At 39.5% G+C, this 21,990-nt stretch overlaps 1 protein-coding gene across 5 annotated transcripts in view; it reads right to left on the bottom strand.

The window, feature by feature from the left end:
- The window catches only part of cdk19 (cyclin dependent kinase 19), a 72,393-nt gene extending 50,558 nt beyond the window's left edge, over positions 1-21,835 (bottom strand). For 2 of the 5 annotated variants that reach the window (XM_079639060.1, XM_079639064.1), the window contains exons 1-2: positions 21,551-21,828; positions 9,199-9,274 (exon numbers count right to left, since the gene is read on the bottom strand). In XM_079639060.1, coding sequence (XP_079495186.1) covers positions 9,199-9,274; positions 21,551-21,678 — 204 coding nt within the window. In that variant the 5' untranslated portion in view covers positions 21,679-21,828. Of the gene's footprint in view, positions 1-9,198; positions 9,275-21,550 lie in introns of all 5 variants that reach the window. The other 3 variants (XM_079639062.1, XM_079639061.1, XM_079639063.1) reach the window with 3 other exon arrangements.
- Positions 21,836-21,990: the final 155 nt, after the last annotated feature.

The raw sequence follows: 21,990 nt of genomic DNA on the forward strand, positions 1-21,990 counted from the left end.
AGAGAGAGAGAGAGAGAGAGAGAGAGAGAGAGAGAGAGAGAATAATTATCTTATTAGTTTGATGGTAACATTGTATGTCAGCAACACACTAGACAAAGAATCGCTCCGATTTAAACAAAAATTAAAAATGACTTAATATACAAATGGAGTGCAATCAAAGCAACAACAATGCTCAGTGGCATGACTCATAATGTGGCCTTCAGAGACCTCTACACCCATGACATTTAAACCCAACAACAATGTTGTTATGCAGTCGTGTTCAATCTCAGGAAAGACCTGGGCAGATTGGCCTGCTACTGAATCCATTCTGTGTTTAGGTACTTTAGTAAAGTGAATAAAAACTTTTTTAGTTTGTTTGTAAAGTTTTCTTTGTATGAGGTTTAGAAATGGCATGTTGGTTTGGCATGTTTAATATACTACTATTGCTAAGGACTTAATTATTAAACATCTATGCCATTTGTGCTTCTACTGTAAAACCTAACAGTAATATTTACTCAATTAAATTGAGTTCACTGCACTCAAATAATACCGAAACTTGAAGTGACTTGAAGGACTGAAACAAAAAAATGCATTGCAGCATGAATCGTTTTTTTAATGGTCACCATTGTTGAGATTCATATACTGATTATTGATGTCTGTGTAAGTCAGCATGATAATATAGAGGTTTTTAAAATCTGATTGTAACAACAATGGGCCTTACAGCAGGATCACAGTCCTTTTATAATGAATAATACAAGTTATATATCACCCGTTTAATCAGAGATTATTCTCTAGAAAAGATCAGAGAATCAAGACACCAAATGATGGTTCGTCATTTCATAATTCACAATCACATGCTCAAATTTTCTTTTGGCTTTTGTGCCATAACAAATGTGTTATATAAACACTCAGTTATAGCAGCCAGAGGAAAAACTGGTGTTATAAAGTCAAGGGTCAATAGCCCAACTAAAGCAAACACTGGCCACTACCATGGTGTCTTTAAACGAAACTCCATAAATCATCTTCATCTAAACCTCTGTTTATTCACAATAACAACTTCTGTAGATGCATGATAAAAGTCAAACTGGTTAAGTGAAGCTGGTAATGCTGTTTGTGGAGTTGTTCAATCCTCCTCTTCTGAGATCTTCAGAGATGTAATGTCCTCTTTTATCTTCAGTTGATTTCATTTAAGACTGTGGCTGAAGTCAGTTGTAGTTCTTGTGTTCCTCTTTCCTTCAGTGATTCTGCTTGTTAACAGCAGGTGTTCATCACTAATGCTCAATCATCCATTAATTAATCACTTAATTTCTTGACTGCAATATCTACTTTTAGTGAACTTTTAATATACAATATTAAATGCAGTGTAAAATGTAATTGTGTATTAAGAAATATTATTGTTTTAGTGAACTCGATTAAAATAAGTTCAGAGTACTCATAACTATTGTTTTTTATAAACTTAAATTAATTGAGGCAATCGGTTTCTTCAAATGAAATGAGTTAGCTTAACTTGTTGGGTTTTACAGTGTGCCATTTGGGCCATAAATTAACCATCTATAACACCCTCTAGCAATTGCACAGCTAACTCTGAAAATTGGACACCAAACCCCTAAGACTGACCTAGTAACACTTCGCATTTTCTTCAGATAATGTAAAAATCTGTGATTGAAGATATAGCCGTATTAAACTGTGATACATTAGTTCCACCCCAACAAATGCAGTTAGCATTGAACATTTCAGTAATAAATCATACAAATTTTAAATAATAAACAGGTTGCAAGAAAAAAATGGTTAACACTTTAGTTTAGGGTCCAATACTCACTATTAAAGTTGCTTATAAGCATGCATATTACTAGGATATATGCTGTTTATTTGTACTTACAAAGCAGATAGTAATGCCTTAATCTGCAATCCTAATCCTACCCAATACCTAAACGTAACAACTGCCTTACTAACTATTAATGCGCAGTACTTAGGAGTTTATTGCGGCAGAAGTCATAGTTAATAGTTTGTTAGTGACCATAATCTAAAGTGTGACCAAATAAATGCTAAGAAAAAACTTTGGATTGAATTTAAAATGATTGCATAGAGATTATATAACAACAACAAAAAGGCTTTGGGCAAAAATTGCATGTAGTATAATCTACAAAGAGGATGCATGATGCAGAATGAACAATGAAAGATACTTATAATGAACACCAAGAACATGAAACACTACACATATTAAGCTAACCTTTTACAAGGAAAACTGAGGGCTTAAAAAAACATGTGCTGTGTCCAAGATCGGCCCCATACCCTAAAATAAGGCACTATTTAAGGGGACAGCCATTTTTGTGTCCGACAGCCATTTGTGTCCTAAACCATAGTGGACGCTATTGAGTACACTTATTTAATCCCATAATGCACCGCAATAAGAAGTGTGCAACCGTTGTACACTCCACGGCTTGAGAATACCCATAATGCAACCGTGACGTCACGCTGAATGAATTCCTGAGTCTGATCAGAAGATGCAGCTGAATCATCCATCCATTTTCCAAACCGCTAGTCCAATGTGGCTACAGTTACTTTTTTCCCAAATCACAAGTTTAATACGGTCTGTTACACGCATTTAATCAGCTGCTGTGCCAGTCATACATGCTGTGTGTACCGGCTGCTGTGTACAGTCAACATATGTGGAAGTGTGTGGTCTGAGCGCTGTCATTAAATTTAGTTGGTTTTGTGGCCATCACCATATTCCGCTGAAATGATTCACCGATTGTGTGATGATATAATCTTTTATTTAATGACAATGATTTGCATTTTATTACTTTTCGTTTTAATTCCGGTGATAACTCGCGCTCACTTTGATGTTTGCTTGTGGCATTTCTTGTTAAATGTAACTATATTTTATTAAGTATTATAGAAGAGGACACGTTAAGCTAGGCTGATTTTAGGTTCAAGGTTCGAGATTCATTGTTCGCTACTGCTTTGCAGTCACCATAAAAAGTGTAAAACCTTAAAGGCCATCCATCCATCCATCCATCCATCCATCCATCCATCCATCTTCTTCCGCTTATCCGGGGCCGGGTCGCGGGGGCAGCAGTCTAAGCAGAGATGCCCAGACTTCCCTCTCCCTAGCCACTTCCTCTAGCTGTTCCGGGGGTACACCGAGGTGTTCCCCGGCCAGCCGGGAGACATAGTCTCTTCCTGGGAAGGCGTCCAGGAGGCATCCAGAACAGATGCCCGAGCCACCTCAGCTGGCCCTTCTCGATGTCTGAGCTCGTCCCGAGTGACCGAGCTTCTCACCCAATCTCTGAGGGATCGCCCAGCCACCCTGCGGAGAAAGCTCATTTCGGCAGCCTGTATCTGGGATCTTGTCCTTTCGGTCATGACCCAAAGCTCATGACCATAGGTGAGAGTAGGAACGTAGATTGACCGTTAAATCTTCACCACGACAGACCGGTACACCGACCGCATTACTGCAGAAGCTGCACTGATCCGTCTGTCAATCTCCCGTTTCATCCTTCCCTCACTCGTGAACAAAACCCCAAGATACTTAAACTCCTCCACTTGAGGCAGAAACTCTCCACCAACCTGAAGTAGGCAAGCCACCTTTTTCCGACTGAGGACCATGGCCTCGGATTTGGAGGTGCTGATTCTCATCCCAGCCGCTTCACACTCGGCTGCAAACCGACCGTCCTAGTACATGCTGAAGTTCCTGGTCTGAAGGGGCCAACACGACAACATCATCTGCAAAAAGCAGAGACGAAATCGTGTTGTTCCCAAACCCGGACCCCGGGCAAAGGACCCCGGAGTCGGACCCCATACTCCCGGAGCACCCCTTCACAGGCCGCCACGAGGGACACAGTCGAATGCCTTCTCCAAATCCACAAAGCACATGTGGATTGGTTGGGCAAACTCCCATGAACCCTCCAGCACTTGAAGGCCATGACCATCCTTAATCCAGAACATATGATACACTATATCAGAGACAAACCATACAGTATTGTGAATGTTTCCATTTTCAAACGTTCAGGCAACAAAAAGTTCCTGTGAATGAAGAAATCACCCATACAGAGGATGTCAGTGTGTTTGCATTTAGTCTGTTAAACATCTGTGGCTGTTCAACAGAAGGCTGATGAACCTGTATTTGTTCAAATATGCCCACACCTTAAAAGCCATATGATCACAATTCAGTATTTTCAGAGAAAAATAACTGAGACCAAGAGAAAGGCTATGAGTGGCACTGACGTCACGTACCCACAATCTAGAGAACGGATCACACGTGGGGAGAAAATACCAAGCACTTTCCAAGGATTCACTAAGAAAGCATATGTGTGTAGGGTTATACAAAGCATTTATCGCAGTCCAATAATATTTATGGGCCATATATTAGAGGTGTTTGCATAAGCACAGCACCGCATCCTTTAATCCATAACAACCTCTTTGTAAAGCTGCATTACATTGTGACAAATTCACAAAACAATCCACCCTGAAATGTGCAGCATAAATCAATAAGATCAGACTGAACTTGTTCTTCAGGAGGATCTGCAGCAGAGCAGAAGCATGGGCAGACTTTACTGCAGTATACTTACTCTTGGTTAATTCTTCTGCTATTTAGGAATAATAGTCTTTATCGACAGCTGCTGCTAAACGAGTGACCATGGAGGACAAAACTAAACATTCAAACTAGGGCTGTCAGCGTTAAGGCATGCAATTAATTTTTTCCAGTTTAACGCATTCAAAATATTTAATGCAATTAAAGGGTTAGTTCACCCAAAAACGAATTCTGTCAGTATTTACTCTCCCTCACGTTGTTCCAGACCCGTAAAACTTTCGTTCATCTTCGAAACACAAATTAAGATATTTTTTATTAAATCTGAGAGCTGGCTCACTCCTACATAGGCTTCTATTGTAATTGAAACTTGCCGGGCCAGAAAGTTAGCAAAGATATTGTTAACATAGTCCAAGTGACTACAGTGGCTCAACCTCAAGTTTATCAAGCGACAAGAATACTTTTTGTGTGCAAAAAAAGCTCTTCTGTGTGGGCCTCTGAGTGAGTTCTTAATATCTTGATTCGTGAAAATCTTAATTTGTGTATGATTATTAATGATTATCCTCAAAAGAGCAGTCTTAAATTAGTTAAATAAAGTCATAAAAAAAAATAAAAAAAACATTGAACAAGAGTTGTGAGAGAACGAGACGCGTATGAGATGCGCAGCAGCGGCTGCTCTTAAAGTGACAGCAGCCACTAATTCTGTCTGTCAGGAAAGTTAATCAAAGAGCAAAGGGAATAGAGAAAATTACTCACTGCTCTTCACTAAATAACTTTTGTAGCTTTAATAAGGATTATTCTATATTTAATTTATAATTTATGCAGTGCAGACTGCTTGATAAATTTACTCAATTTCTGTATATTTCCTAGGAAGGGCAAAGGTTAATATGACATTTATTATGGGTTTATGTGAGGATTGTATGAAGTTCACTTAAATTAAAAGTTGTTATATTTGTGAAGCCTAATAAATCTAAAAACATTTATAGCTTTCAATTACACTGTAATGTTGAATGGCTATAGTTAAAGTTTAAAATGGGGGGGGGGGGGTCATTTTGAGACATCAGTAGCTATAGTATATCTGTGACACTAACCTTCATTCATAAAAAGATGCCATTAAACAAGTATTTGAAATATACTGTCTTTATGTTGTCTTTACATCAATTTGGAAATTAACTGTGAAATTATTACATTATAAAATATATTTAAAAAAAATAAGTGTTTTTAATTGCGATTAATCGCAATTAATCACAGAAAAAATGTGTGATAATCTAGTAAAAAATGTTGAAGGGCACCTATTATGACATTTAAAATGTTCCTAATGTTGTCTTGGGAGTCCCCAACAACAGTTTTACATGCATGCAATGACAAAAAACACTTTTGTTGTCGTATAATATGCATTTATTTGTACCTGATTTGCTCACCGACTCCCAAATGATTCGTTCAACAACTCATTTTCCAAACCCCTCCTTTGCGCGACGCTAATCTGCGATTGGTCAGATGACCCAGCAGTGTTTACAGAGATAATACTTATTGTTTAACACGGAGTACAATGATGCTTTTATCAATTAAATCGTGTTATAATAATGATTATAGTCATGCTTTGTAGTTTGTAGTAAAAAAATAAGATAAAGAATTTAATGGTATGTTAGCGAGCATAGCCCAGAGTTCATATTGTAAAAGCACAATCAGTCTTTGTTTGCGTTAGCCCGATGCATAAACATAGGCCTAACGTTTTTACAAAAAAAAAAAAAAAAAAAAAAAAATGCAGTTATGTTACTACGAGGTATTACTCTATTCTATAAGACAACTCCGAAAACAACGACAAACACTTCACATATCTCAATACAATTGTCATTGAAGACCTAGAAGCTAAACGGTGCTTACACAACAAACAAAATAATTATTAAGCATGATACATAAAACATAAAAGCAACAATTATTAATAACACTTACAGGTTGTGATACGGAGGAGGAAGCTGATGCAAATACACTTAGAAATGAACCTTTCTTCAATATCAGCCGGCTCGCGAATCCAAGTTTGATTGCATTTAAGTTAAGCAATCGTCTTCAAAATGGCGCGAACAAAGCACAAGGCTCGGACTATACTTCTGTGGTATAGTTGTATGAATTGTAGCCACTTAGTCTTCAAATGCTGACTTCACTTGAGTCGCACTTCAGAACACAGCGTCTCGTCGCCATGATGTTTTTTCCCTGGGCTTGGAGCACAATAAGTGGGCGTATCGTATTCAAATAACTTGACAAGTTGACGTCATCTAGTCAGAGAAAAAGCTTCGGTCTTCTAACGATTTATAAAAATGACTCCGAGTCGACTCTTACTTTTGAAAGACAATAACTTTATATACGGTGCACTTTCATATTTCAAACTTTGCAGGATGTTTTTGTTCACTTAGATCTATGTTACACACTACATGAAAGGTAAATTGCAAAATTCCATAATAGGTGCCCTTTAATCAATTGACAGCACTAATTCAAACGTATGGATACACTTTAGTTCTCTGATATTAATAACATTTTATATTTCGATTTTGGCTTCCAATGATGTGTGCGTCTAAACGATTAAATATACACAAACATTTGTCAAAATGACCGGCTTGGAGATTCACTTAAACACAGTTTGTGTCTTAAATGGACGTAAATAGTGATGCGGGTGTGAGAAAAACCCAATAGGATTTTCCCATAGTTTTTTGGATTATCGCTAAATACAAGCTCTGTGATCAACAAAAGTTTATGATACTTGATTTGTCCATCAAGATCATTATCATGGATGAATAAAACTTGTATGAATTTTGAAGCCTAAATGCAGTCGCCAGAAGAAAAAAAGCTAAAGCTATAAACTACACCACGGCCTCACGATTTCAACCATCTATAAGCTCACTAAGCTTCCGACAACTCTTTCAGTCATGTTCCCAGAAACGTTGGAGTTAGAATAGTTTGTAAGAGCAGTTATAAGCATATCGAGGCTGTAAAGACGGACGAGTTTACATGTTCAGCGTGATGATGTTTTATCTCCTCGACAGTCCCATTTAGAGCAACCGTCTTTTTCAATATTGGTAATATTGATGTGTTTTATGTAGAATAAAACGTGAAAGTGTCTTGAGCCTGTGTTCACCACAGACCTTATTTCAGCCATTTAAACAAAACCCATTCCAAAAAAACATTGACTTCGGGACGATGGAACCGGAAGTGCTAAAATGCAACTCGCCTCAGCGTTTCGGCCTACAAAGTGATGTCATGCCTGCACACCACTCTTTGGTTGGGGGAATATATGGTGCATCAGTAGCCTATTACCATAGACAGTATATTAGCCTAATACCTGTAGATCTGCACTTGGTCTTAAAGGGGCAGCAGCCTAATAAACCTGCGGACGATTGTGACATTAATGCGAATCAAACAACAAAAGGCAAAGAGAAAATCACTCAGCTTTAATAAGCATTAATCTATCTATGATAAATTATGCAGTGTTATTTTACATTTGATTACTTTCTTTTTAGGCCATATTACTTACCTGAACAGTAATGTTGGTAGACCTTCCGGAAATTAAAGTACTGTGTATATCATTTGTATCTTTGTTTTATTCTATTCTTATTTTATTTTGTTTTGTTTGACCATGTGTTTGTACTTTGTTTTTGCTTATCGTGTCCTATTTTATAAACCACACAAAAAAGCATGCACACTGCTGCATAACAAATAGATGTTTTATTTGTTTTGTGAAAGCATGACTTTTTTATTTTGCTATACATATTTATTTTACATTTCAAAATATAAAGCCATGTTAATTATTTTCTTAAATTAAAAAATTAAAAAAGAAGAACAATAAGAATACTGTTACAAGTACCGGATCGATAAGCAGTATCGGTAGCATACCGTTAAAACCTTAGCGATACCCATCCCTATGCCTAACTAAACAATAATACCAGAAAAAAATTGCAGTATTTTATTTATTGCAGACCGAGCCTGAAAGTGTGTGTCTCACGCCAAATGCGTGAGAGATGGCAACCCTGCACACTGAGGTCGGAAGTGTTTTTTCAAATGGAAAAACATGACAGCACAGTTTTGACCTTGTGTTAGTAATATGACAGTACAAACAATTTTGTAATTATGTCTTTAGAATAAGACAAAACAGCCTGTGCTGATGCAGTCCAGAGAAAATGTGGCTTTGTGCACTAACAGCAAACCTTCAAAGTTTAAAGGTGAAGTGAACTACTATCTGCAAAAGCCGATATTTTAACTCAACTTCATTTCTATATTGCTTTTCACAACACATATTGCAAATCAGCTTTACAAAGAATAGTGCCTAACAACCAGGATTTGGGATTTTTACAGTGGGGGAAAGATCAGAAGTTTACACAAATGCCCTAGACAAAACTAAACCTCCAAAGGTTATTTTCACAGGTACCTAGCAAAAATAAAAGGCTTTACTTTTTTTAAGCTGGTCATACAATTGTGTTGATTAAAGGAAACAAGCTAATATAATAGCCTAATATTTAAGAATTATGGTATTTTCGAAACTTGTCAAAGCTGCATTTTAAACATAGATTCACAGTGCTGCACACTTGCTGGGTTCCTATAAACATATTATTGTAGACACATTTTTAGTTTGTTTTAACAAACTGAGAGGTGATTAAAAAATGTATTGTACGGGGTAAAACAGTTAAGAAATAACTTACAGCAATTTCCCTGCAGGCAGACATGGAAATACCAGTGCCTTCTATCTGTTTCAGTGCATACTCCTTCTCATCCTTCCTGTAAAAACACAAACACAGCATTACTAAAGGTGAGGAAAGACATCTAAGCTCATACAGTAAAAACACCATTACAACACTTGTGTCAGAACATTAAACAATTTATAAACTCTAATGAACTATTATTTATTGTATTTCATTAAAATATTTAATTAAATAATACTGACGTATAAAACAATATATTTCTCATTTAATTATTAAATTATATTGAATTAAAAGTAGTAATGAAGTACTAACAATAGCCAATATCAAGTATTAACACGTTAGCTAATAGCATTTAAGTTACTAATTTATAACAAATAAATACTGTGTTAAATAATAAGCAATATGTGCAACTATATGAAAAGTTAATTTACTTACTGCAATAAAAATATTTGTATAAAATTGCAATTCATCTAAATACATTGGCAATATTGTTACCATGGTAAAAAAAATAAAATGTCTATGGTTAGAGATTTTGCTATATGGTGTATATTGCGGTATGTAAATATATAGCACTATTGACACTTTAGAGTGTTGAAATGCATGAATGAGTATAAATAGAGCGGGAGGTGCTTGATGTTAAAAAGAGATATAAGTGTAATATATCCTGAAAAGACCTCGTGCTGACTGGCACACTGCCAAAGTGCGCGCACATAAATATGATTCTCTCAGCATACGTCTTATTGCACTTGAATGGTCGAATATACACGCAATTATGTCAAAATGCCCATCGTGTGGAGTATTCCTGTAAACATAGGCGGTTATGTCTCAAGTGAAAGTAAACCGGATGTGTATCAGTATGATGGATCCGTGCGTTTGGTCTTAAAGTGTAAGGGTGAGTCAGAGGCTTGAAGATCCATTTGCAGTATTTTATTCACACAAGTTATAAAGCAGAGAGAAGCAGACATGTACTGGTGCAGACACAGTTAAAGGGATAATCCAGAACTCGTAACGAAACACAGGCGAAGGTCGAGGCAGGCAGCAACGGTTCATAGAACAGAGTCCAGGCGGGGATCAAAGACACAGATAATAAACAGGCAGGGAATAACGCTCGGAAATGTCAGCAGGGCAAAACAAGACTTCGCAAAGTAACCATGGGGAGACAGTCCAGATAAAGGGAAGATAATAATCCACAGGTGACGGTGATGAGGATGATAAGACAAACTAGGCAGGGCTGGGAATAGATAATGACCGGGGGGAGAGAAGGGAATTGCAGTCCTAGAATTCCGGAGAGAGGGAGCGGATGAAACCAGAGGGAGGCGTAGCTGAGCGATTTGTGACATAAAGTGACAGCAGCCTAATAAACCTGATGCTGCTCTGTGCCATTAATGTGAATCAAACAAAAGAAAAAATAACTTGGGCACATCTCTTGACTGAATAACTTTTTCTTTTTTTTTTGCTTTAATAAGCATCTATTTATATTTAATTCAAACAGAGCAGATTATGCAACGTTTTACATTTGATTATTACATTTATTTACTAATTCTAACTAGAATTAGTAAATTAGTAAATTAGAATTAGGCAATCGAACAGCAGGAGAGCACATCAATCTAAGAGGCAATCGAACAGCAGGAGAGCACATCAATCTGTTAGTGCACCGCGGCAGCAGTCCCAGCAGCTGTGGTGTGAAGCCCTCATCGTGTGAAGACCGAAGAGTGTAAAGACCAACGACTCTACCTGTGTGACTCCACCGAGCAAGGACACCGACAAGGCACTTGAGTATTAATTTCTATCTCTGTTTTATCTTATTGTCATTTCCTCTCTTTTCTACTCACCTGTCAACTGATCTTTCTGTTTGTGAGCTCTTACACCATGTGTTTTATAATCCCTACTATTACTAACATTCGTAAATCCAATGTCACACGTCGGAGGCGGCACAATCCTAACAACCTGCGTACCCTTCCCATGTCTTCTAGTACTATCTTCTCTTTTCCTATTGGTCTCTGGAATTGCCAGTCCGCAGTTAACAAAGCTGATTTCATTACATCTATTTCTAGTCATTCAGGTCTCAGCCTTCTGGCCCTGACTGAGACCTGGATCAGACCAGAGGACACTGCCACACCAGCTGCGCTCTCCACTAACTTCACTTTCTCACACACCCCTCGTCTGACTGGAAGGGGTGGAGGTACCGGTCTGCTCATCTCAAACGATTGGAAATTTTATAATTTACCACCTCGGTGTAACAACAACTCATTTGAATCACATTCTATTACCATCACTAGTCCTATTAAAATTCATTGTGCAGTTATATATCGTCCCCCAGGTCAGCTTGGCAGTTTCTTAGAGGAGCTTGATGTGCTACTCTCATCCTTCCCAGAGGATGGCACTCCTCTCATAGTTCTTAGAGACTTCAACATCCACCTTGAAAAACCTCAAGCTGCTGATTTCCACACTCTGCTTGCCTCATTCGATCTCAAACGAGTATCGACTGCGGCTACTCACAAATCGGGTAACAAACTGGACCTTATTTACACACGCTACTGCTCCACTGACCATACTCGTGTCACTTCACTGCACACCTCAGATCACTTCCTCCTCACTCTCAACCTCAACCTGCCTCAGAACACAAGACACACTCCTCCACAGGTCACCTTTCGGCGGAACCTATGCTCACTCTCACCCTCTCGTCTATCCTCTTTGATCTCATCAACACTTCCTCCACCAGACCAGCTCTCAGCACTAGATACTAACAGTGCAACTAATACTCTTTTCTCCACTCTAACATCCTGCTTGGACAACTTCTGCCCCCTTTCCTCCAGGCCAGCCCGCGCCACTCCCTCTGCCCCCTGGTTATCTGATGTTCTCCGTGAACATCGTGCTAAACTCAGGGGTGCAGAGAGGGAGTGGCGCAAATCCAAAGATCATACTGACCTTGGTCTTTATCAATCCCTCCTCTCTTCCTTCTCTGCTAACATATCTACTGCTAAAATGACTTACTATCACAACAAAATTAACAATTCTTCTGACTCTCGCATGCTTTTCAAAACCTTCTCCTCCCTTCTTAACCCTCCTCCTCCTCCTCTTTCATCAACCCAAACAGCTGATGATTTTGCCACATTCTTCATAAACAAAACTACCACCATCAGCGGCCAATTTACTAATCCACAAATTAACACACACATTTTACCAGCTAACACACACATTCTACCCTCTTTCTCCTTGCTTTCAGAGACCAAAGACTCCAAACTCCTCCTTTCCAATCGCCCTACTACCTGTCCGCTTGATCCTATTCCCACTAACCTACTTCAAGCTATTTCTTCCTCTGTTATACCCACACTCACACACATCATAAACACATCTCTTCACACTGGTACATTTCCCACAGCATTCAAGCAGGCTCGGGTAACCCCACTGCTTAAGAAACCCACTCTAAATCCAGCACATCTAGAGAATTACAGACCGGTATCCCTTCTTCCATTCGTTGCAAAAACACTTGAACGAGTTGTTTTCAACCAGATCTCCTCCTTTCTTACGCAGAACAACCTCTTGGACAACAATCAGTCTGGCTTCAAAAGCAGACACTCAACTGAGACTGCTCTGCTCTCAGTAATTGAAGCTCTGAGATTGGCATGGGCAGCTTCCAAGTCCTCAGTTCTCATCCTGCTGGATCTGTCTGCTGCCTTTGACACAGTTAACCACCAGATCCTCCTGTCAATCCTAAAGATGAAGGGGATCTCGGGAACTGCACTCCAGTGGTCCAAGTCTTATCTCTCGGGTAGGTCCTTTAGGGTGTTGTGGAGGGGTGAGGTGTCTAAGACCCAACATCTAGCCACTGGTGTGCCTCAGGGCTCAGTGCTTGGACCACTTCTCTTCTCAATCTACATGACATCACTAGGATCTGTGATTCAGAAACATGGCTTTTCCTACCACTGCTACGCTGATGACACACAACTCTACCTCTCATTCCTCCCGGATGATCCGATGGTAGCCACTCGCATCTCAGCCTGCCTGACAGACATTTCTGGCTGGATGAAGGACCACCACCTTCAACTAAACCTTGCAAAGACAGAGCTACTTGTAATCCCGGCTAACCCAGCACTTAATCACAACTTCACCATCCAGCTAGGCTCGTCATCCATAACTCCATCAAGATCAGCCAGGAACCTTGGAGTTGTAATTGATGACCAATTGAATTTCACAGACCACATCGCTAGCACTGCCCGGTCATGCAGATTTGCCTTGTACAACATCAGAAGGATCAGGCCCTTCCTATCAGAGCATGCTACACAACTCCTTGTTCAGGCGCTTGTTCTATCCAGACTGGACTATTGTAATGCTCTCCTGGCTGGTGTCCCAGCTTGCACTGTCAAACCTTTGCAACTGATCCAGAATGCTGCAGCTAGAGTGGTCTTCAACGAGCCGAAGAGAGCACACGTCACTCCTCTCCTCACGAAATTGCACTGGTTGCCGGTTGCCGCTTGCATAAAATTCAAGTCACTGACGTTTGCCTACAGAACAACCACTGGCACTGCTCCCCTGTACCTGAACTCATTACTTTAGACTTATGTGCCATCCAGAAACTTGCGCTCTGCAAGTGAGCGGCGTCTGGTGGTGCCATCTCAAAGAGGCACGAAATCTCTTTCTCTGACCTTTACCATGACTGTTCCCTGCTGGTGGAATGATCTGCCTAACTCAGCCAGAGCTGCTGAGTCTGTAGCCATCTTTAAGAAACTGCTGAAGACGTATCTTTTTCGGCAGCACTTGAGCACTTGATCCAGTACTACTAACACTTTCTTATCTATTCTAAAAAATAAAATAAAAATGCGTTGGATTGTACTGTGAAGGGTCATAGCACTTAGGCCTACATACTGTTTTCCTACTGCTAGTTTAATTGCTTCTATTGTTTCTCATTTGTAAGTCGCTTTGGATAAAAGCGTCTGCTAAATGAATAAATGTAAACTACATGTTAAATTAACCTATTGCACCTGAAAAACTTAATATTTCTGTTATATTATATTTGTCTTATTGTTTGTAATTCACTTATTTTTTCTTATTTTTAATAACTAATATCTAAGGAATTAGATAAAATAACACAAACCTACTATATCACGATAATTTCTCATATCGTGAAATAAGAATTTGAAATTTGAAAGAATAAGAAACCATAAATCAAACTAAGGATATATAGCCTATATTTTAAATACAGATATTATGTTTTTGGCAAAGCAAATTATTTTACAAACAAAAAACATACTTATTTGGTTTTAACTCATAAAACAAAAGATACACTTCTCAAAATTTAGATAAACCATTGTAACTTGACAATGGCTATCAGAAGATCATTAGACAATTCAAATATTTTGGTATTTAGTCTGCCATCTTTCACATAACTTCTATGCACCGTTTAAGCAGAGAAACAACCAGTTTCTGTATCAAGGGTTTTATACAATGAAGCCGGATTAGGTGGCTAGCCAGGTATGGTTATACCCAAACCTTGGGTTTTAGACACCATGAAAGTCAGTGGCTCGAGTTTAAGTGGTGTTCATCGCCATAGTAACTTATGCTCCAAGGCATGTGATTGGCTAACTCTCTTGCGAAGAGTGAATCACACTTTCTCCGTTTATCAAGGCATGTGATGGGTTGTCATGCGATGCGCTGCACAGTTATTCATGAGCTCCAAACCAAAGCCTGAGTTGACAGAGAAAGTTGATGATTAGCATCATGGTACCAGCAAAGCCTGATTGGATGGGTTAGTTTGTCAACTCAAGACTAAGTTTGTTCAACTATCATCACGGTACAGATCCCAGCTGTAGTGAACTTCTTAAAGTTAGCGAATGATGAACAAATGATCTGTGAACTTTTATCTGAAGTAAAACTTTGTTGCAGTTTCTTGTATAATTCCCATGATTGCTTTTTTGCTAAACTGGTAGGCTACTTTTGCAATGATTTTCAACCAACGGAACAAGTCTCCCTAAATTTCACACAAGTGTAGTTCATCACATTAACTTCTGACATTTCCCGCTAACATTTCACAACCACAAAACGTCTCTTTTTTGTTTTCATTTTCAACACTATAGTTGTATCATTTTATGCAGCAAATATTTTACATGTAGCATTCTTATAAACAATAGGTTTGATGGTTTGTAATTTTCCAGTGTGGCTGAAGTGCCCAAATCCTACCTGGGCGACTGTATGTGTGTGTTTATTTTAGGTGCTGTGAGTTCTTTAAATTGATACATTTTTAAACAGCCTTTTCCCCTCAGTATCCAGTGATGGGTGGCATCCTGTGTGTTTGTTCGAGTGCAGAGTGTCAAGGGGAATGTGACGCTTCAAATGTGCAAGAGTGCGTCATGCAAATATAACATTCAGAAGTGCAATGCTGACTCAAATGCAGTGCTTTTGTAATGTCTCTAATAATAGTGAAAGTGAATTGTGTAATTTCTGAGTTCGGTATTTTACACTTAAAGCCCTGTTTACAGATCGTATCTGATAAAATATAACGGTTAAGATTAAACTTTGGACACATGCTCCTGTCCCGAGAATTTTAGGTTTATTTAGCTTTCCCCCCCCCCCACCCCCACAATGGTTGTCTATGTGCACTGGCAGATTCCTTCCTAAAACATATTAAACTTTCGTTTACAAAGACGTGAAACTCACCGAGTGGTCAGGGGTGTTCACTGATATGATCCCAAAAAAAATCGCTGAAAAAGATGCTTTCCAACAGGTTTTATCGTAGTGTTTGTCCAACTCCATTGACTTGTATTGAATGTGCTGTGTGAGGTACGATATTCCTCCGCCGCTTCTTCTTCTGCTTCTTCTGTGTATTCAATGAAATGCCAGCGGTTTGCTTGCAATTGGCAAAGGTGCATTATCGCCACCAACTGGTGTCTATTATTCAAGCTCTCAACGGAAGAATCTGGGTGTGACGCGTTTGGCAAAATAGGTCCACAAAAGCTAACTAAACCTAAAATTCTCGGGACAGGAGCATGTATCCAAATTTTAATCTTAACCGTTCTATTTCATCAGATACGGTCTGTAAACAGGGCTTTAAGTGTAAAATACCGAACTTGTCCTTTAAGGAGTGGTCACATTTAAAGTTGTTCTGCATTTTAGCAGACAAAATCCAGTTAATTCAAAAGATATCCAAACGCCAAGAATTTCATGTAAAGATGAAAACATTTCGCCATGCAGATTTGACAACCACGCACCAACAGAGCTGCTTGCTTTGAATGAGTGAAGTGAACTGAGCTTCATACGTCACCACGACATTTTTGACCACACCTTCAGAAATCATAGAAATAGATCACAGTCATCCTACAATCAGACCAATTACAAAGAAAACAATCACTGTTCACCATCAAATAAATGCTGATGCAACACTGCACATGTATATGTGTAATCAATCACATTCCACTCATCAGCTCATTAGACTTGTGTGTGTCAGTACCAAATGTGTATGCTGGTAGTTTTTAAATCTTTTGTACTCTTTTGTATCATGTTATTTTCCCCTCCTGCAGGTCACATATCGCAATGTAACTTTGCACATGACCATTTGGAGAGCTACCCGCATATTAAATAAATCTCCAGCCCTGGAAACCTGACGTGTGTGAAGAAGGATTATATCACGATCAAGATCAAGATCAAGACAAACAGCCAATTAGAAACCAACATATTTTGCGTTGTTCCTCCTCGTGATATAATTTAATGCGTGACTTCAGAAGAGTGCGTTGTTTTTAAACCACATAATGTAATGCCAAGGTTGTCTGCCACGGCGGCAAAACTTGTTCAATTTATTGAATTAAAATAAGCTAAAAACAACCCACACAATTGCTGAACATGTTTGCCACAGTTTAATTTCATTAATCTACGAAATTATGTAAAATTGAAGTTTACTAAATTGGTGATGGGACTACATGAATCATTTTAGTTGCATTAACTGAACCAGGCAGTAGAGGGATTTTTAGTCCCTAGCCAGCGTACCTTGCATAGCCAGATCAGAGCATCAGAGCCATATTAGGGCCAGATCAGATCAGAGCCAGATCAGAGCATCAGTAGCAGATCAGAGCATCAGAGCCAGATTAGGGCCAGATCAGATCAGAGCCAGATCAGAGCATCAGTAGCAGATCAGAGCATCAGAGCCATATTAGGGCCAGATCAGAGCATCAGAGCCATATTAGGGCCAGATCAGAGCATCAGAGCCAGATTAGGGCCAGATCAGAGCCAGATCTGAGCATCAGTGCCAGATTAGGGCCAGATCAGAGCTAGATTAGGGCCAGATCAGAACCAGATCAGTGCATCAGTGCCAGATCAGAACCAGATCAGAGAAACACAGCCAGATTAGGGCCAGATCAGAGCATCAGAGCCAGATTAGGGCCAGATCAGAGCAAGATTAGGGCCAGATCAGAGCCAGATTAGGACCAGATCAGAACCAGATCAGAGCATCAGTGCCAGATTAGGGACAGATCAGAGCCAGATTAGGACCAGATCAGAGCATCAGTGCAAGATTAGGACCAGATCAGAACCAGATCAGAGCATCAGTGCCAGATTAGGGCCAGATCAGAGCTAGATTAGGGCCTGATCAGAGCATCAGAGCCAGATTAGGACCAGATCAGAGCATCAGTGCCAGATTAGGGACAGATCAGAGCCAGATCAGAGCATCAGTGCCAGATTAGGGACAGATCAGAGCCAGATCAGAGCATCAATGTCAGATCAGAACCAGATCAGAACCAGATCAGAGCCAGATCAGAGCCAGATCAGAGCATCAGTGCCAGATCAGAGCATCAGAACCAGATTAGGGACAGATCAGAGCATCGGAGCCAGATTAGGGCCAGATCAGAGTCAGTTAAACATAGCCATTATGGTAAGACTATGTCTTAAGAACTACGAACAACTAGCAGTTAGTTAAGAGTAATCAGTCTTACTTTTGGGTATCAAATTCAACCAATGTACATTTCTATGTAACTGACTTAAAAGCCAGATTAGGGCCAGATCAGAGCCAGATCTGAGCATCAGTGCCAGATTAGGGCCAGATCAGAGCTAGATTAGGGCCAGATCAGAACCAGATCAGTGCATCAGTGCCAGATCAGAACCAGATCAGAGAAACACAGCCAGATTAGGGCCAGATCAGAGCATCAGAGCCAGATTAGGGCCAGATCAGAGCAAGATTAGGGCCAGATCAGAGCCAGATTAGGACCAGATCAGAACCAGATCAGAGCATCAGTGCCAGATTAGGGACAGATCAGAGCCAGATTAGGACCAGATCAGAGCATCAGTGCAAGATTAGGACCAGATCAGAACCAGATCAGAGCATCAGTGCCAGATTAGGGCCAGATCAGAGCTAGATTAGGGCCTGATCAGAGCATCAGAGCCAGATTAGGACCAGATCAGAGCATCAGTGCCAGATTAGGGACAGATCAGAGCCAGATCAGAGCATCAGTGCCAGATTAGGGACAGATCAGAGCCAGATCAGAGCATCAATGTCAGATCAGAACCAGATCAGAACCAGATCAGAGCCAGATCAGAGCCAGATCAGAGCATCAGTGCCAGATCAGAGCATCAGAACCAGATTAGGGACAGATCAGAGCATCGGAGCCAGATTAGGGCCAGATCAGAGTCAGTTAAACATAGCCATTATGGTAAGACTATGTCTTAAGAACTACGAACAACTAGCAGTTAGTTAAGAGTAATCAGTCTTACTTTTGGGTATCAAATTCAACCAATGTACATTTCTATGTAACTGACTTAAAAAAGTTAAAGAAAAATAATGACTAGCAGTTTATGCAACCGGGCCGGCCCCTCAGGTGTGATTGTGTGTTTTTGAGTGAAGGGAACGACCTGCTGATGTTTAATGTTCAGTTATGCTTGACATTTAAGAGAGTTTCTCTAATGTTGAAGTTTTGTCGTTAGCATTGTGGTGAAGAAGAGGTTGTGGGTGGATACATGAATGAAGTCAATAGGGTTGCTTCACTCATTGAGAAATAGCTATGCTAAGTAACTTCTTGCTTGAATTTAACTAAATCAGAAATGACACAAAGTGAATAATGATACATTATTCTGTATCAAGAGTCTTCTGTACAGCTTTTCATATCTGAATGAACTCATTTCATAATTGATTGATTTACAGATCTTGAATGGCGCTGAATCATCACTGTACAGACTTCCAGCTGAACTATGACACTATTGTCTTTTTTAGAGCTGCTTTATAGCAGAATTGAATTGATTCTGTTATTTCCTGTTTATCACCGTAAAGCTGCTTTGAAACAATTTGTATTGTATAAAGCGCTATATTTAACTTGACTTGTGTGAGAAAAATCAAAGATTTTTTTGTGTAGTTGATGTGGAAAAATAGAGCTATTATTCAGTCATGGTGTCAAATGAGCATCAGTAAAGAAACCCACTGTCTCAGATACACTACTTTTATCCATTGATCTGATCAAGTAGTAAAGATAAACTGATTGATTTATATATTAAGATTCTTCCGTAGGTGGTTTTACCAATTTTATTTTGTAAAATGGATGGTGTAAGTATCATTAAATTTATCATTCAATTTAAACTTTCTAGAACTCAAATCAATATTTTGTTCACTTTCTTGAACAGCAGTTCCACCGTGACAAGAGAGATGCAGACAGACAGAAATACAGATAACACCCGCACATATAAACACATCAGGTGTGTTCAAGATGTCAAACACCTCCTCTCGAATAGTAAACAAAGGCAATTAGCGTGACCACATTCTTGGCGATGAAGTGAATGCATGCATTTGAAAATATTGCTGCCTTCACATTTAGATGTTATGTTTGTTATGATTAACAAATAATATATATCAGTCATTAAACTCTGCCAAAATCAGTCTTTTTATATCACATTTTGGTTGATTCATATCACATATTCTTTTATACAACATAACGGTGTGATTGTTCGGAGTCAATAAAAGCTAAAGGCCCGCTGAAGTGCCTTGAAATGCGCAGCATTATTCACTGTGGTGACGTAATTTCCTCTGAAGACGGGGTGGGACATATTAAACAGCTCCTCCCCTTTTTAAATAGCCAATAGTGTTTAGTTTAGTTTACATCACAGTTCAGAGTCGTTGAGCTTGTGATAAAGCCACAGTTTCCTCTTAATCTCTAACCATTTCTATTCCTAATCTCCACCATATCGCTCCACCATATGGCATATCCATGTCCCTGGACTGGAGCTGCGGAGGTTCGTGTGACACTAACATGAAACCAGACTTTGTTCGCCCCGATGGGAAGCATATTTACAGTCTGAATTGTTCCCTATCCACTATATGTGCACTATCTGCCAATTACTATTTAGAAAATAGTAAATGTGTAAAAAAGTGACCGATTTCAGTCACAGCATCAGCGACTATTTGGGGGCGGTGCTTCAGATTCAAGCGAGCTTTTGATTGGACAGGAAATCTGATGATAAACTGAAGTGTAGAGTGATGTCATCAAAATCCCTGATCCATATTGGCGGAAGTGATGGACTGTACGCTTTGAATGCTTATTTCTTCTAAATGCGAATGTTGTCATTGTTTTGAAGCACATATCTTACAGATGACCTTGAGGAATACTAAAAGCCAAAAAACTAAAATTTTGATTTCATGGGGACTTTAAGCTGCACCACCAGGAAGTCGTTTTCCATGTTGCAGTTTGTGCAGTTGGAGGAGAACATGAGCCACTGCAGGGCCTTCCCAAAAACCCGAGGCCACCTCGCTGTCACTCGAGTAATATTTTCACATGTCACAATAACACCATTTCCAACTGGCATTATCACCGGTTATTGGTTCTGGGTGGAACTTGCTGAATCCGCTATGAGTCCAGTAACTCGTCATGTGACTTCTGCACAACTGAACAACACACGAATGAACACATATACTGGTGAAACATTTGAACTCCCGCGAAAATGCACTGTATAAACTGTAGCACGTTAGAACTTCTGCACACTATATAAACACAAATTTAATCAAACACGCGAACTCCTGCTTTTGGGAAAGTGAGGACGTCTTCTGCTCAAATCAAGGCGAATTCAGAACTGCACAAATGATCATGTGAACTCCTGCACATCTGGATTCCTGTGCATATAAACTCCTGCACAAACGAAAAACTGCACTTGTGAAAATATGAACGCATGAACTACTGCGCATTTGGATATAAACACGTGAAACACATATCACGTTGGTTTGGGGGGTGGATCGTTGAAGTGCGTCCATGAAAACAAAAACAATCACACACACACAGGGTAGAGATTACGGTGTAATTTCCCCTATACACAAGAGAAACACACACACACACAGTGACAGCAGAAGCACGTGCAGTGAGTGAAACGCGTCGATCAATCGCGTGTCTCTTACCCGTCTTTACGCTTCGCTTTATAAACATGCCCGTATGTGCCGCGACCCACTTTACAACCTTCATATTCAAACAGATCTTCCACTCTCTCCCTCTCGGCGGCGAGCTTCGTTTTGAAGTCGTAGTCCATTTTAACCCATAAATATTTCTTAATTTACAATAAAATAAAATATTAATTATTACATGCATTAATTAAATGATCCGATCGTTTTATTACCCCACCATTTCCTTGTTTGGGATTTTGGTCGGCTCCGCTTAATGGTCACATGGTCGGTGACGCAATTTATTGTCGCGGATGGCCTTCTGGGAACTGTATTGTTCTCAGATCAACCCGCCGGTTTGAGTTAATGACGATAGGACGTGTTTAAAACTACAATGCGCAAATCGCGATGTGGACGTCGTTCCTACCGTCGTTACATTCCCTTTCAAAAATGCATGTTTC

This window comes from Phoxinus phoxinus (assembly GCF_949152265.1).
Source record: "Phoxinus phoxinus genome assembly, chromosome: 16".
In the NCBI taxonomy this organism is placed as follows: Eukaryota; Metazoa; Chordata; class Actinopteri; order Cypriniformes; family Leuciscidae; genus Phoxinus; species Phoxinus phoxinus.